Here is a 15,813-nt window from a genome sequence, read left to right on the forward strand (position 1 = left end):
TGTGTGTGTGTGTGTGTGAGAAAGACAGAGAGAGAGAGTTGAGCTGCTGTACAGTATTATATTTCATAGGATTGTATCAGTATTAAACATGGTCGAGTTCCACACTGTCACATCCATCCCAGAGTGCACTTCATCATTCATAGCAGACACATTACAGTCCTCAGATGACCTTTAGCCAGTGATGGAAAAAGTACTCACGTTTTCTACTTAAGTAAAAGTATCAGTACTGCATTCTAGAAATACTCTGTTACAAGTTGAAGTCCAGAATTCAAAATTTAATTGAGTAAAGGTACAAAAGTATTGGCATCAAAATGTACTTAATGTAGTAGAAGTATAAGTACAAATTGTTTGAAAATAGCAGATCTACAAGCTCACAATGCGTCGCGATGCGACGCGTTGTGAGCTTGTAGATCGTCTATTTTCGAATAGCCAAGGTATAAAATAGGGCAAAAGTGGTTTATGTATGTTTTATAATATTATAATATATATATCTGCAAAGTAACTAGTAGTTAAAGTTTTCAAATTAATGTAGTGGAGTAAAAGTACAATATTTGGAACCGAGATGTAGTGGAGTAGAAGTAAAAGTATTGGAAATTGGAAATACTCAAGTAAAGTACAAATAGCTCAAAAGTGTACTTAAGTACAGTACTTAAGTAAATGTACTTAGTTACTTTACACCACTGCCTTTAGCTCTCTGTCTGTCTGTCTGTCTGTCTGTCTGTCTGTCAGTCTATCTCTCTCTCTCTCTTTCTTTCTCCTTCTCTATCTCTCTATCTCTCTGGAGGATAGATAGATACAACCAGGAAACGACAGAAGGGAAATTGCCGTGCCGCTAAATTAAAAGGAAAAACAATATATAGTCTCATCCGCAGTTATTTCATGCACACAGACAATCACACACAGACAATCGTCTGTGTGTAACAGTGTTGATTTCGTCGACTAAAACTATGACGAAAAATATTTGTCGACTGTGTTTTTTTCACTGACGAAAACGAAATAAAAACGAAATAAAAACTATGCTGTGATGACTAAAACTAAGACTAAATATATTGACAATTTCGTCAACAAAATAAAAACCAGACTAAAACGTTAGGGAGGGACTAGTGGAGAAGAGAGTCATTTTATGTTTGGTTGCTCTCAGGTGTTGCGTGCTGAAAATAGCAGATCTACAAGCTCACAACGCGTCGCGCTGCGACGCGTTGTGAGCTTGTAGATCGGCTATTTTCATCACGCAACCAAGTGTAAAATCAGCCATTACCATGTCATCAAGGCCCGCCAAAATACATTTTAGTTGACTAAATCAACTGTAGATTTAGTCAACTAAAATCTTATGATATTTACTCGACTAAAATTTGACTAAAACTAAAACATGTCAGGTGACTAAATTATGACTAAAACTAAAAGACATTTTATTCAAAAGACTATGACTAAAACTAAATCAAAAGTTGCTGTCAAAAACAACACTGGTGTGTAACAACACAGCTTTCATGCTATACTCGTTCTCTAACCAACCCCCCCCCCCCCCCCCCCCTCTCTCTCTTCCAGTGGGATGTTCTTCGATGGGAATCACACCTACATGATCGAGCCTGGAGGACAGACGGGCAGTAATGTGAGTAATGCATCTGATCTCTCTCTCTCTAGGTCATCCTCGGGGCGACTGCACAGCTATAGTCTCCAATCATCTCCATCCTCTATACATCTATAGCTGCAGTAGCTCGCCAGTGCTTTCCGTCCCTATCCATCTTTTTCCTTTCTTTTTTTCTCCTTCACATCCACCTACTATAGGTATACGTAGGTGTGGGGGCGCCCCCGTGATGGAAGAGCTGTCAGTTGGCTCCCATAGCACATATAGGTTTGCTGAGATTGCTCGTGTAGACTTCTGGTGTATGGGCTAATCCAGTGGCTTCTGTAGGACAGGCGTCAGGGTCCAGCGGTTGCAGCCAGCTTAGCTTGATATATATCGAGCTGAGGTTTACCGTTGTTTCCTGTTGAGATTGGCACATATCCTGGGGGGCAAGCTGCCCAGATCACACATGTCACACGGGTCTTCTTATTTTTTCACTAAGTAAAGCCCTGCTTCATCATGCGAGGCCGTCGCACAAAACTAGTGAAAAACAGCAGATCTACAAACACACAACGCCTCGCACCTTTTAGTACATTTTTTAAATGATAAATACCAAACGAACGCTTTTGGACTATACCGGTACAAGGTTTCCACCCGACAACAACGATATATATAACCCAAATATGCGATTATGCGTCCCGACCCATTGTTTGGGGAACAACTGGACTCTCTTCTTCTGTGTGTGTGTGTGTGTGTGTGTGTGTGTGTGTGTGTGTGTCTTCACCGCACAGGTGAAGGGCCCGAATCTTGTGAATGTTAACTTGGTGAAAATACTATGCCTAAACCTAAACCTAACCCTAACCTCAGTAAAACTATGCCTAAACCTAACCCTAACCAAATTAGGACTAATGAGATGTAGGACTTATGGGCAGTCCCCCTCCGGGTGCAACTATCTCATTAATAGGTGGTGCTCAGGTCAGACTCATTGCACTGCTCTGCTTTCATTCACAATGTAATGGAGAGAAGTTCAATGAGTCTGAGTTACATCAGTTACTCTCCTCTCCTCTCTGATGAGCTGGGAGTGAAAATGTGTTGGTTGATGCGATCATTTTTCTTCACAACAACGTTCACAGCGCGCACCCGCGCGCGCGTGTGTGTGTGTGTGTGTGTGTGTGTGTGTGTGTGTGTGTGTGTGTGTGTGTGTGTGTGTGTGCGTGTGCGTGTGCGTGTGCGTGCATGTGTGGAGATCAATCTTGCTCCTTTCACTTCATTCATCAATCGTAGGCAGACTGGAATCCAATTCCGTAACAGCCTTGAATGAAATGCAAAAGTTTCCACCAATCACCTACCTGCCTTTTTCTGTGTGTGTGTGTGTGTGTGTGTGTGTGTGTGTGTGTGTGTGTGTGTGTGTGTGTGTGTGTGTGTGTGTGTGTGTGTGTGTGTGTGTGTGTGTGTGTGTGTGTGTGTGTGTGTGTGTGTGTGTGTGTGTGTGTGTGTGTGTGTGTGTGTGTGTGTGTGTGTGTGTGTGTGTGTGTGTTTTGTCTGTGTGTTTTGTGTGTGTGCTCACATGTTGCATGAGCGCGCCAATATGAATTATGGAAGTGAAAACGTCACCCATGCAGTGGACATGATTTTTTTCCGTTTTTGAGAGAGAGGGAGTAAGTGAAGTGAGAGTGAGATGAGAGAGAGAGAGAGAGAGAGAGAGAGAGAGAGAGAGAGAGAGAGAGAGAGAGAGAGAAGAGCAGATATCTTCAAGGGTAACGCTTTTTACATGTTCTATCCTCTTTCCCCCTCTCTCTCTCTCTCTCTCTCTCTCTCTCTCTCTCTCTCTCTCTCTCTCTCTCTCTCTCTCACTCGCTCTCTGTTGAATAATACATTCCTTCCAGTAGAGAGTGAAGAGGAAGCAGAGAGAGAGGAAGGACAGACAGTTACCATAGGGGTGTAACGGTACATTTGAACAACAATGCGATTCGCATCACGATACTATGGACGATATTCCTTCATTGATAGCGATACGATACAATGCTTTAATCACTTATAAACCTCAGCAGCTGTGTTGTGGGTAGGCCTTCGCTCAAAATAGCAAAATAGTCATGGGCCGCTATAAGGGGCCGGGACGGGAGGTAGGCTACATTGCGTCATTGATAGTTGTGTGCTTTGCAAGTGCGTGCCGTGGAACAATGGTTGAACACGTGAAACACTAAAAAGTTTGGTTACATTTTAGAAAAGACAAGGGGAGAGCTAAATGCAAACTGCCAACCTGGGGACCTTCTAGCTGTGAGTCACAGCTAGAAGTTCCCCAGGTTGGCAGAGGGAGAGAAGCGCCCAGGATTACAGCTTAGGCAATTGGCACTGGGTGAGAAATGGGTTACAAAATCGTGGGATAAAATATGATATAAGAAATAAAATACACTAGCATAGAACCCTGAGGGACTACGCTCGCCCACATGGGGTGTAAGTGGTTCATAACCTCACAGTAACTTCAGACAACATTTCTATGTGTGAAATGGATGCGTGCGTAGTGCAGGATTTGACACAATGTAATTGTTTTCATACAGCAGGGTTCCCCAATTAGTTTTCCCCAAGGGCCGAATTAGGTCTAGGGTACCAAGCCGAGGGCCACAACATTGCAGGGGGCGACGCTGGTGTTCCCAGTACTCCAGCGACAGTTTTCGTCGTTGTCGGGTGAAAATCTTGTATGTCCAAAACCGTTTGTTTTGAATGTATCATTTAAAAAATGATTTAAACTAGTGAAAACAGCCGATCTACAAGCACACAACGCCTCGCGGTGTGAGGCGTTGTGTGCTTGTAGATCTGCTGTTTTCACTACTTTTGTGCGATAGCCTTGTATGATTTGCGAAAAAAACATACAAATTTGGAGATACAAGGTTTCCACCCGACAACAACGTGTTGTTGCTGCTCTTATACCACCATTATTACTGGGATTGGTGTGGGCCTGACAGTAGCCCCCCGCGGGCCGCAAATGGCCCACGGGCCGCCTATTGGGGAACCCTGTCATACAGTATTTGAGCAGAGACAGGATATACAGTAAAGCTTGCAATTCCTTTCAACCATATACTCTTCCTCAGATGACAACACTGCCTGAGATTATATTTAATTCCATTAACATTACATTTGGTTGATCCATGTAGAACATAATAAACATACGTGACTGTGCACTGTTGTGAATAGGCCTAATGATAATGCGCTGCAGGAGGCAATTGTGGCGCTGTGCGTGTGTGCGTGCACATAGGGCTGGCTAACAGGATACTCCATGTTGTGTTTGTTTTTGTGAAATGCAGTATCAACAACATTCAGTATTTTTGTTATGAGTGTAACATTACTGTTAGTGGTAGGACAATGTCGGCAACATATCTTGGAAAGCTTTGTGACATATCGGATATAGCCAGCAATCTTTGCCCCTATATGGGTTTTCAGGTGGTTGATGTGGCTGGAAAAAAAAGGTAGTCGAGGGGCATCTTTCGTCATAGTTTTGTGTTTGTGGAAATGTCTATATTGTTTTTAATGCCATTGTGCGGGGTGAAACGTTACGTTTCTGTTCAGACAGACACGGCAGTGTGTGGGTAGCGAGTCTTAAGACTGAAGAGGCATCTCTGGCTTGGACAGGTACAATCAGTGGGTTGTTGACATTTAGGTGTGGAGAGATGGTAGATTGTATGTCTAGATGTCAGATTACTCAGATAGTGTGTGGGGGCAGCTATAGGATGACAAGGAGCTGGAGGAGGATAAGACGCGTGGGAGGCTCCAAGGTCATCTTTGATTTCTGAAGTCCTGATATAAGACCCCTTAGTCGAGAGAGAGATGAAGCAGGGACCCCCACAACCCATAGATAGCTTATGGTTTCATAGTTTGACGGCACAATCATCAGTGTATTTTGGATTCATGTCAATTTGTGTTTTCAGATATTTAACCACTTGAACCGTCAATACTTAATAAACTTGACCTTTCACTCTGTACTTAGTCTGCTCTTTTTCTCCTCTACACCAAACCTCTTTGGCAAAAATAGCCGATTTACAAGCTTGTAGATCGGCTGTTATTATATATTTGGCTAAAGTTCTCAGAAAATGGACGCTATAGGGTTCAAGTGGTTAATATAAAAAAGGAGAAAAAAAAAGGTTTTATCACACAAAGATTTGGAGGAGCCCCTGTGGTAACTCTGAGGACTCCCTAGGGGTCCCGGACCCCCTGTTGAAGACCTTTGATCTATAGCATTGGTTCTCAAAGTGGGGCAGAACAGTAGAAAGGTCTCTGCCTGGTGCTCCTAAACGTAACCTCAGTAAAATGGTGCCAAAATCTATCCCTAATCCTAATCTGAACCTCAGTAAAACTATGCCTAACCCTAAAGTTACTTCTAACCTTTTCCTCAGTCAAACAAATACAAGAACACAAAAACCGCCACACCGAGCGCTCAGCAGGAAAGAATTAGGGCGAGCGATCCGAGAGAAGTGCCCTCTCCAGACCATGAATGTAGTTTTTACTAGTATGTTGAAAGAAATGCAAATGCCCTCTTTCCATGCCATACCTGAAGGCAGCATTCAAGAGAATTGCCTTGTCCAAACTCTCCTGAACTTGAATGCAGCATCTTATGTTGAAAGAATTGCCTTCACTGTGCAGAAATCCATACCACATCTCCTGTATTGCCTGTTTTATGCTTCGTTTAGTGTGTTATGAAGTATCAAAAATAGCCGACCTCCAAGCTCACAAGGCGTCGCGCCGCGTCGCGTTGTGAGCTTGGAGGTCTCCTATTTTCAATATTTTCACCAAAAGGCCCTTTTAGAAATGTCAGCCCCTTCCTCTCTAACATTCTCTGCACGTCCCTGGGCTGGTGCACCTGTTTGATAAATGACACACGTTTCTAGGTCACTTAATTGTTCAATCTCAAAGTGTTCCACATTGCAGCCAGTTTCCAAGATGGGCATGGCTGAACAGGGAGTATAACCAATCACAAGCCAGCTACAGACTTCCATAGGTTTTGGTCTAACACTGAACTCCAAGGTGTAATTTACCATTTCAGTAGACTGTGTTTTTTGATAGCCTGACATTACATTTAATTTCACTTCATGGTTCCAAACCAGTTCCATTTAGCTAAATCTGCCACTGTTGTTTTAGTTTAAAACTTAAATTGTATTTCATTTCATTTTTTAATGCAACGTTGCACTTTCAACCTGCTGTTGCTATTTTGGGCATGTCATTTATAGGTGAACATTTTCACAAAATGTCTATGAATAAATAAATGTATACCCATATATAGCTAATATTTTAATAGGTTAAATATATATATATTCTGTTCGTAATCATTGGTAGGCTATAAATTGTTTGTTCAATAAAAGGTAAAGGGTTATTTAATAAACAGACAAATACATTTTCAGGTAGGGTTCTGTTCACTAAAGAGTGATGGGGTGACTCAATGAGTACTATCAGAATATAGAGATATTTAACACTTATTTGAACAGAAAGAATATCACTTATATCCTACCTTTGGTCACTTTTTATGTATATCTTCGCCATCCTAGTTATGTTTCATTTTCAGAAAGAATTATGCTATCCCACCGAAACCAAGCGGACTGTGACTTTGCGAGTAACGGAAGACAGTCGATTCCCTGTATTGGAACCTTTATTTCTCAGTAAAACAACAACGTGCTGGTGTGAAATACATCCACAACCTTAGGCTGTGATCTTTGACATCCTCAAGACACAACAAAGGGGATTATTCTTGCGTGGGTTTTTTAAAACATTGTAACCAATTCCACCCACCTCTCCTCTGAGACTCACCACTCACTGCACTAAGGAGAACACACTGCTACGGAAACTGACAGCGTGTGCGTGCGTTGGTGTGTGCATGTGTGTCTGTGTGTGTGTGTGTGTGTGTGTGTGTGTGTGTGTGTGTGTGTGTGCGTGTGCGTGTGCGTGTGTGTGTGTGTGTGTGTGAGGTGTGATGCAGAGTTGCATATGCAGAAAACACCATATGTCTGCTTCTTATCCACCCCCCCACCCCCACCTGCACCTCCTTGCACCCTGCAGCTCTCTCTCTTTCTCTCTCTCTCTGTCTCTCTCTCTTTCTCTCTCTGTCTGTCTGTCTCTCTCCCTCTCTCTCTCTCTCTTTCTCTCTCTGTCTGTCTGTCTCTCTCTCTTTCTCTCTCTGTCTGTCTGTCTCTCTCTCTCTCTCTCTCTCTCTCTCTCTATCTCTCTCTTTCTCTCTCTGTCTGTCGAGTCTCTCTCCCTCTCTCTCTCTTTCTCTCTCTCTCTCTGTCTCTCTCTCTCTCTTTCTCTCTCTCTCTCTCTCTCTCTCTCTCTCTCTCTCTCTCTCTCTCCCCCCCCCCCCCCCCCCACACCTCCTCAGTGAGAGAGGAGATAATAAAACACTCTCCCACACGACACAACAGAACATTCTGTCTCTCCATCAGGTCTCCACATCTCACTGCTCATTCTGAAGCCTGTTAATACTGTATGTCGTTGTACGACGGTGTTGTGCCAAACATATAGGCTGGTGGATCTGCTATTTTCAACACTATAATGTGTACATTGTTAGTCTAATAATGATAATAATAATAACCAGTAAGACGCCTAAGCGAGGTTGCACAATATGGGCCTAATATTGATGGCAGAAAAGGGATTCTATTAGGGTGGTTGGCCTAACAGGGCATCATCTGGGAATCACATGTAGAGGTCAGCTCCATATTTGGAGATCTAGGTGATGATCCAGTCGTCTCCATGTATGGATATCCAGGGTTTGATCTTTGATGAGGTGATGTCACAACAATGTGTCACAATGTCAACAAACTTGCGACCGTAGGTCGCAGATATGTGAACGGTCACAGCTTGTCCGTATGTATGTATCTCTGTCACGCCTGATACTGTGGTTCTATGGGTTTGTCGCTCTGACATCATGCTCTGACGTCACTGTGATGTCAACTCTGAACAGAATGGGTTTGCCGCTCTGACATCACGCTCTGGCTTCACTATGATGTCACACTAACAGAGTCCCTTTCATGCCCATATATGGAGTTCCCTGATGTCATCAATATTAAGCCCATATCTAACTGGACTTCATATGGGAATGCCCATGCCCATATATGGTGTTCGTTGCTTGGTGTGCGTCAGCTGACGCCTAAGGGTTGTTGTGAAAAGATATATAGGTCTATATCCAATTGATCCAATGTAGTTATTATTTAGTCACAGCTCACAAGCTCTTCTTGATACTTTATATTAGTTAAATATGCATAAAAAATACGGACACACGTATTTATTTTTGTGATAAAATAGTAGCCTGACAGCACATCGCGGGTTCGAGTCCCGTTCCCGACGATCTTTGCCGCATGTCTCACTCTCCCTGTTTCGTGTCTATCTCCACTATATCTATAGTATAAATAAAGGAAAAGACCTAAAAATATGTTAAAAAGGTTCTACAATCTATATACAAAACACGCCATTAATTTATGAAAAAGAAAAACAAGATAGATAGATAGATAGATAGATAGATAGATAGATAGATAGATAGATATACAAGGTTTATGCCCGCAAGCAATGAAATGTGATAATTTTTCATGTCAATAATGATGTGAGATAGTAATTATGGTGACTGTCTGAATAGCTCCCCCCATGTCTGTGGGGAGGTTAAGGACATGTTCAAATAGAATAGAGAGATGGAAGGGGGGGAGGAGATTGTTAAGGACCCTTTCCTTTACTATGTGTGTGTGGGGGGGTTGGGGGGGGGGGGGTGCACAGGAGCTTTGCTGGGAGTGGTGGTGGGGGGTGTTCTGAATGGGCAGAGAGACAGAGGGGAGACCGAAGGACAAAGAGACAGGCTTGTTTAAGTTATGTTGTAGAATGGAGGTGTTTCATTATGACACAGAGAGAGAGAGAGAGAGAGAGAGAGAGAGAGAGAGAGAGAGAGAGAGAGAGAGAGAGAGAGAGAGAGCAGGGGCGTCAATTGGGTATGGCAGGGGTATGCAGCTGCCATACCCGCAAGTTACTTTTAAATATAAATCCATGAATGTCTCTTTGTCTATCTGTGCTGGTTATTATGTTGTTAAATTACAGTAAAATAACTACAAATGCAAAATGTAACAAAACGGTCACTTTAACAAGGTATTATAATTATATTCTCCACACTTGTATTCTCCCCCATCTTGACAGAATGGTATATTCCCAGGTTCCGCAGGTCAGCTGCACAGGTGCAATGCATTATTGTTAATTGTGGCACGTTTACTAACATGCCACGTTTAGCTGCACTTGAACAACCGTTCCAGGCTGCCATATCCAGCCCAAGAAACCGTAGAAACCTGTGTAAAAAAACGGACAAAACTCTTTTTTTTTACAGACATTGTGAAAATAGCCGATCTACATGCTCACAACGCCTCGCAGCGCGAGGCGTTGTGAGCATGTAGATCTGCTATTTTCACAATAGAACCGGGTTATCCAAAATGTAATGCCTCTTTTCCACGAGGGCTCCCATCTTTGCCATACCCTAGCTTTTGCTGAACTAACGCCACTGAGAGAGAGAGAGAGAGAGAGAGAGAGAGAGAGAGAGAGAGAGAGAGAGAGAGAGAGATGCAGAGATACAGAGAGAGAGAGATGGGTAGAGAGAGGTAGGGTTAATGAATGGACCCCCACACCTCCAGCCCTAAATATATATTCATGAGTAGAGCAGTGTGTGTCCGGGGCAACCGTCTCCCCTGGCAACGCAGGGAACCCCGCCCCCCTGATCTTTTTTTTCTTTTTTTGTTGCCTAGCCAGACATTTGACAACCATCTGGGGTGAGAGAGCACTAATCCGGTGTGTGTGTGTGGTGCGTGCGTGCGTGCGTGCGTGCGTGCGTGCGTGCGTGCGTGCGTGCGTGCGTGCGTGCGTGCGTGCGTGCGTGCGTGCGTGCGTGCGTGCGTGCGTGCGTGCGTGCGTGCGTGCGTGCGTGCGTGCGTGCGTGCGTGCGTGAGAGAGAGAGACCACCAAATGTCGAGTATGGTAGAATATGAGAAATAGACGTTGTGAGGACCATTTGCTTGCCCGCACAGAGAACTTTTTTTTGCAAATCTTTGAATATAGTAATTATGGTGACTGTCTGAATAGCTCCCCCCATGTCTGTGGGGAGGTTAAGGACATGTTCAAATAGAATAGAGAGATGGAAGGGGGGGAGGAGATTGTTAAGGACCCTTTCCTTTACTATGTGTGTGTGGGGGGGTTGGGGGGGGGGGGTGCACAGGAGCTTTGCTGGGAGTGGTGGTGGGGGGTGTTCTGAATGGGCAGAGAGACAGAGGGGAGACCGAAGGACAAAGAGACAGGCTTGTTTAAGTTATGTTGTAGAATGGAGGTGTTTCATTATGACACAGAGAGAGAGAGAGAGAGAGAGAGAGAGAGAGAGAGAGAGAGAGAGCAGGGGCGTCAATTGGGTATGGCAGGGGTATGCAGCTGCCATACCCGCAAGTTACTTTTAAATATAAATCCATGAATGTCTCTTTGTCTATCTGTGCTGGTTATTATGTTGTTAAATTACAGTAAAATAACTACAAATGCAAAATGTAACAAAACGGTCACTTTAACAAGGTATTATAATTATATTCTCCACACTTGTATTCTCCCCCATCTTGACAGAATGGTATATTCCCAGGTTCCGCAGGTCAGCTGCACAGGTGCAATGCATTATTGTTAATTGTGGCACGTTTACTAACATGCCACGTTTAGCTGCACTTGAACAACCGTTCCAGGCTGCCATATCCAGCCCAAGAAACCGTAGAAACCATTTGCTTGCCCGCACAGAGAACTTTTTTTTGCAAATCTTTGAATATATCTTTTTAAAAGCGAACATTTCTAACTCAAATATTTGCCTCTGGGTGGTCCCTGGAACAACATATTTTGAGATGGGGGTCTGTGGCCAAATACATGGCCTAATGGTAATTTTGGGGGTCCTTGACATGAAAAGGTTTGAGAACCACTGATTCAGAAGAAGGATTTAGAAGACATTTATAGAATGGGGTCAAAATATTCAAAGGCAAAGACTATTCAAAGAAGTTTCACCTTTTTTCTAAAACAGCAGATCTGTGAGCTTGTATATCTGCTATTTGTAACAGTTAAAGCATAACATAATGGTTAAAGTTATAATGCGTAATGTTGCGTTCTCAGTCCTTAGTGGGTTAATTTACAATTAGGATCAGACATTTATGAGAGGGATCAGAGAGATCAGAGCTGATTTACACGTGCACACGAAACATTTTGCTACACGGTTTGCTACACGGTTTAGGGCCTAAACCGTGTAGCAAAAATGTTTCGTGACCATTACACCTAGACTTTAGGTGTTATGGTTCAAAAGAAAAGGCAAATACTTGTAAAAAATGGCATTCATAAAATCACTGTCTCAAATCTTCAGTGGCCTCACAAGTATATTAATGGAAACCTTTGTGTGTGTGTGGGCGCGCGTGTGCGTGCGCGCGCGACCGTGCGTGTGTGCGTGCGTGTGAACAAAGAGCACCCTCATTTATTCACTGTTAACATCAGTTCATTCATAATTCAAAAAGCCTGATCACATCCAGTTATGATACTACAGAGTGCAGCAGGGCATGTCAGTGTGACTTCACAACAAAGGACAACGTGCACTGTAGAATCCTCAGCGTTCATTTAACTCTGGGCGAGTACAGATGGAACCAAATGGACCCTGGCCTGCATATCGCTGCTACCAGGCAGAAACCTTTCAACCCCAGGAACGTGCAGAGAATGTTAGAGAGGCAGGGGCTGACATTTCTAATGGGGCCTTTTGGTACATTTTTTGAAAATAGCAGACCTCCAAGCTCACAACGCGTCGCAGCGCGACGCGTTGTGAGCTTGGAGGTCGGCTATTTTCAATAATTCTTTCAACATAAGAACCTGCATTAAGTTCAGGAGAGACAAGGTAATTTTCTTGAATGCTGCCTTCAGGTGTGGCATGGAAAGAGGGCATTTCTTTCACCACAGTAAATACTGCATGCATGGTAGGGAGAGGGCACTTTTGTACAGACGGATGAAAGGGCAGGGGCTCAAGCGGAAACGGATTATTATAGTAGGACAGCTGAGAGGGAGAGATTGATTGATTGAATGATTGATTGCATACTTTATTAGCACGGGAAAGTACAGTTCAATACAAGGTCTGCTAAGAGGATTTTAAACCCAAGAAAGCCTATGGCTTGTTTCCATTGGGGTACTCAATTAATCAAAAACAGACCGTAGGAAAGCTAAGGGGGAGACAGTGTAAGAGAGACAAACAGTAAGAAAGCTGAGAAGGAGACTGTTTAGGAGATGCAGACAGTAGGAACTGAATTGTTTTGTCTCTGTAAAATATGCAACTAACTTTCAGAACAGTTGTGTTCAGATGTATGCTCCACTGCCTGCTTTCTAGTTGTCTATTATAAGCTGAACATTGACAATAGGCACGTATGCTAGCAGACTGGAGTGTTGCTTCAACCGTTAAGAGCAGACGATTAGCATTGGTAATGCTACATAATAATATGAAATTATAATGCACCAAGATACTGTAAAACACTAGATAGACTTCACTCAAGTTTATTCACTAGAGAAGGCTTTCTCTTCTCTATTGCAGATATCTCTGAAACATGTCGTGCAATATTATTAAAATTTAAAAACAACCGATCTGCAGCAATTGTAGCTATTTTTAAGCAAATGTTGTCCAAAGTAAAGGCCAGGTAGAAAGTTATTATGTCTGTCATAATCATCCGTGTGTACCAGTACCAATATGACCCCTGGTTATTTCTGTTGAAGCCTACAGAGTTTCTCACCTGAATCTATCTGTTTTCATAGATTACAATTAGAACAAGTTTATAAGAATTCAACAAAGGAAATGCCATGTGGTCTGTATGCTGTATATGAATGACGATTTATGATATGATACTCTTCCATTGTAATACAACAACATGTGTGCCATCGGCTTAATCATTGTTAGAATACTATATAGGCAGAGAGGCGACAGCTAACCAAATGGGAGTCGGCTTCCCTCTACAGAGAGCTAGAAGTCAGCTTGGATGAATTATCGGTTGGTGCGTTTCAGCGACGTCAGGTGAATGGTCCTCACAGCTTATTGATCGACTCTTTAACCGATCAATCACGTGGACAAAGCGGAGCCATAACCCTGATTTGAAATGACGCCATCTGGTCCGCCATGTTTTTACTCATAAATACATATAAACACACACATATACACATGCCACCTGCACATGCCCAAATAATGACATTGTTCACATCATCCTTTTTCCTTCCTCCTTTCCTCCTCCCGTTCTCACTTTCTCTTTGCCACACATTCCCTTTAGGTTATTGTTTCCATGGCGTTCATGTACACCTCCCAAAGCCGGTCAAAGTCACTCTGTCTACCTCTAATCACATAGGTTAGCCTCTCCAGCCCGATAGAGTTCATGATCTCCCTATGCCACATCCTCAATGTTGGGGCTTCAACACTTTTCCAGCATAATGCCACAGCTCTTCTAGCTTGGAGAAGTCCAAAGTCAAAGATTTTAGTTTTCCTTTGCTGAATGTATAAAGTTCCTTGGGTGGATTCCAAGTATACAGAGCTTAGCACTCAGTGGAACAGTAATTTTAAAAATTCCTGACATATACTTTATGACTTCATTATTATTGTGATAGTATATAGTGATTATTATTATTATTATTATACAGAGTACGCTCCCGACAGTAACGGATCATACAGTGTCTTATAAGCTCATGAGGGCTGGGCCTCTGTAGTAGATGCAAGCCACTGATTTCTGTATATTTATTAACGATTATCTATTAACTATGAGAAATAAATGGATATAAATGTATAAGAGGATAGATTCAGCTAATGAGAAAGTAGTCCTCTTAACTCTCAAAACAAATGAGTTTCCCCAAGTTGGTATAGATATGATCATGTCCAGAATCTAAATCCAGGGTTCTGCCTGCATAGAGCACCTTGTCAACCCCCAAAGGAAAATCAGTAAATCACCCAAATGAGGAGAGGAGAAAGTAAGACGAGCTGTTATTTGCCCATCAACAATTCAATCACTAGGATCCTGGCCAATCATCTGCTTCTTCCAATAAAGCATTCCACTACCCTCTTCCCCAAACTCACTCGCCTCCCCTTTTCCATGTTATGAGAAAAAATGTTTCCTCAATTGGGGTTTCATGTGCGCAAGCTCAACACGCTTAATGTTTGTTTTGTATTTTTGTCCAATGGTCAGAAAATACAGGGAAATATTTCTGTAACAGAATAAGGGTTGACTGTTATGGATAGTTGCGATGTATAGATCATGCTTACTCTCATGTTTTCACTCCACAAAAGAGGGAGAGAGAGAGAGAGAGAGAGAGAGAGAGATAGAGAGAGAGAGCGAGAGAGAGAGAATTTAGATGGGACGTATGATGGTATTGTGTGCCAGTTAAATCACATTTACAAGGCCGATTGAATCTCCAAGACCCCCGCCGGTGTATACTTACTTGTGGGTCCTTTTTTCCACTCTACTCCAAGTCTGTTCAAGCTCACAATACGTCGCAACACGTAGTTAAGTGCTAAATTCCAACCTGGGGACCGAGAATGTTCAACCCAACATGTCAAAGTCACAAAAGCATAACTGCGTCTGAAGTGCTGTCGTTTGCGTGCGTTTGACTGAGTGGCATTTGCAGTAGAACGACTCAGTTACTGTAATGGTCAGTGACAACAACCACAGACTGCTCATTCATAAGGCTTTTCTTTGTTACCTGCTTTACCACCAAGCAGGTTATTAAGGACTTAGTGACGCTCATTCACAAAAAAACAATGTATTCATTCATATTGTCATCTTCACCCCAGCATAGAAACAGATGCACACAGAAAGCTCCAACAACAATGTGAAGTTTTATTAAAAGTTTTTACACAAGTAGAAAAAAGGCCAGTGTACAGAAAGAGATTTCAGCTAGATAATTGCATTGATATTATGAGGGAACAGCATAATAATTATGGATGGGTTCACTAGAGCTGGCACAGAGAGAGCTCTTAAAAAGCACACAAGGAGTCGAGGCATTTGTTACAAAACGCAATTTCATAATTATACAGGCGGTTCATTTTGGCTCGATTACAAGGAGTTCCGCCAGGCAAGGACCTTCGCTGCCAAACTGGCAGAGGGTTTAAGACAGTAATTACAAAACAATTACATCATTCTTCCACAGTAATAATAAACCTTTCCTGCTAGCAGTAATGGAATGCATGCCCCATAATCATTTGATAAGGAACATAAACACTAGAT

At 42.7% G+C, this 15,813-nt stretch overlaps 1 protein-coding gene across 1 annotated transcript in view; it reads left to right on the plus strand.

Moving 5' to 3' along the window:
- adam22 (ADAM metallopeptidase domain 22) overlaps nt 1–15,813 on the plus strand; it is a gene marked incomplete at both ends in the record, with an annotated part of 158,041 nt that overhangs the window by 64,827 nt on the left and 77,401 nt on the right. The window contains one exon of the mRNA XM_080739570.1: nt 1,546–1,609. Coding sequence (XP_080595696.1) covers nt 1,546–1,609 — 64 coding nt within the window. The remainder of the gene's footprint in view (nt 1–1,545; nt 1,610–15,813) is intronic.

This window comes from Nannobrachium achirus (assembly GCF_963921795.1).
Source record: "Nannobrachium achirus genome assembly, chromosome: 2".
Taxonomy (NCBI): Eukaryota; Metazoa; Chordata; class Actinopteri; order Myctophiformes; family Myctophidae; genus Nannobrachium; species Nannobrachium achirus.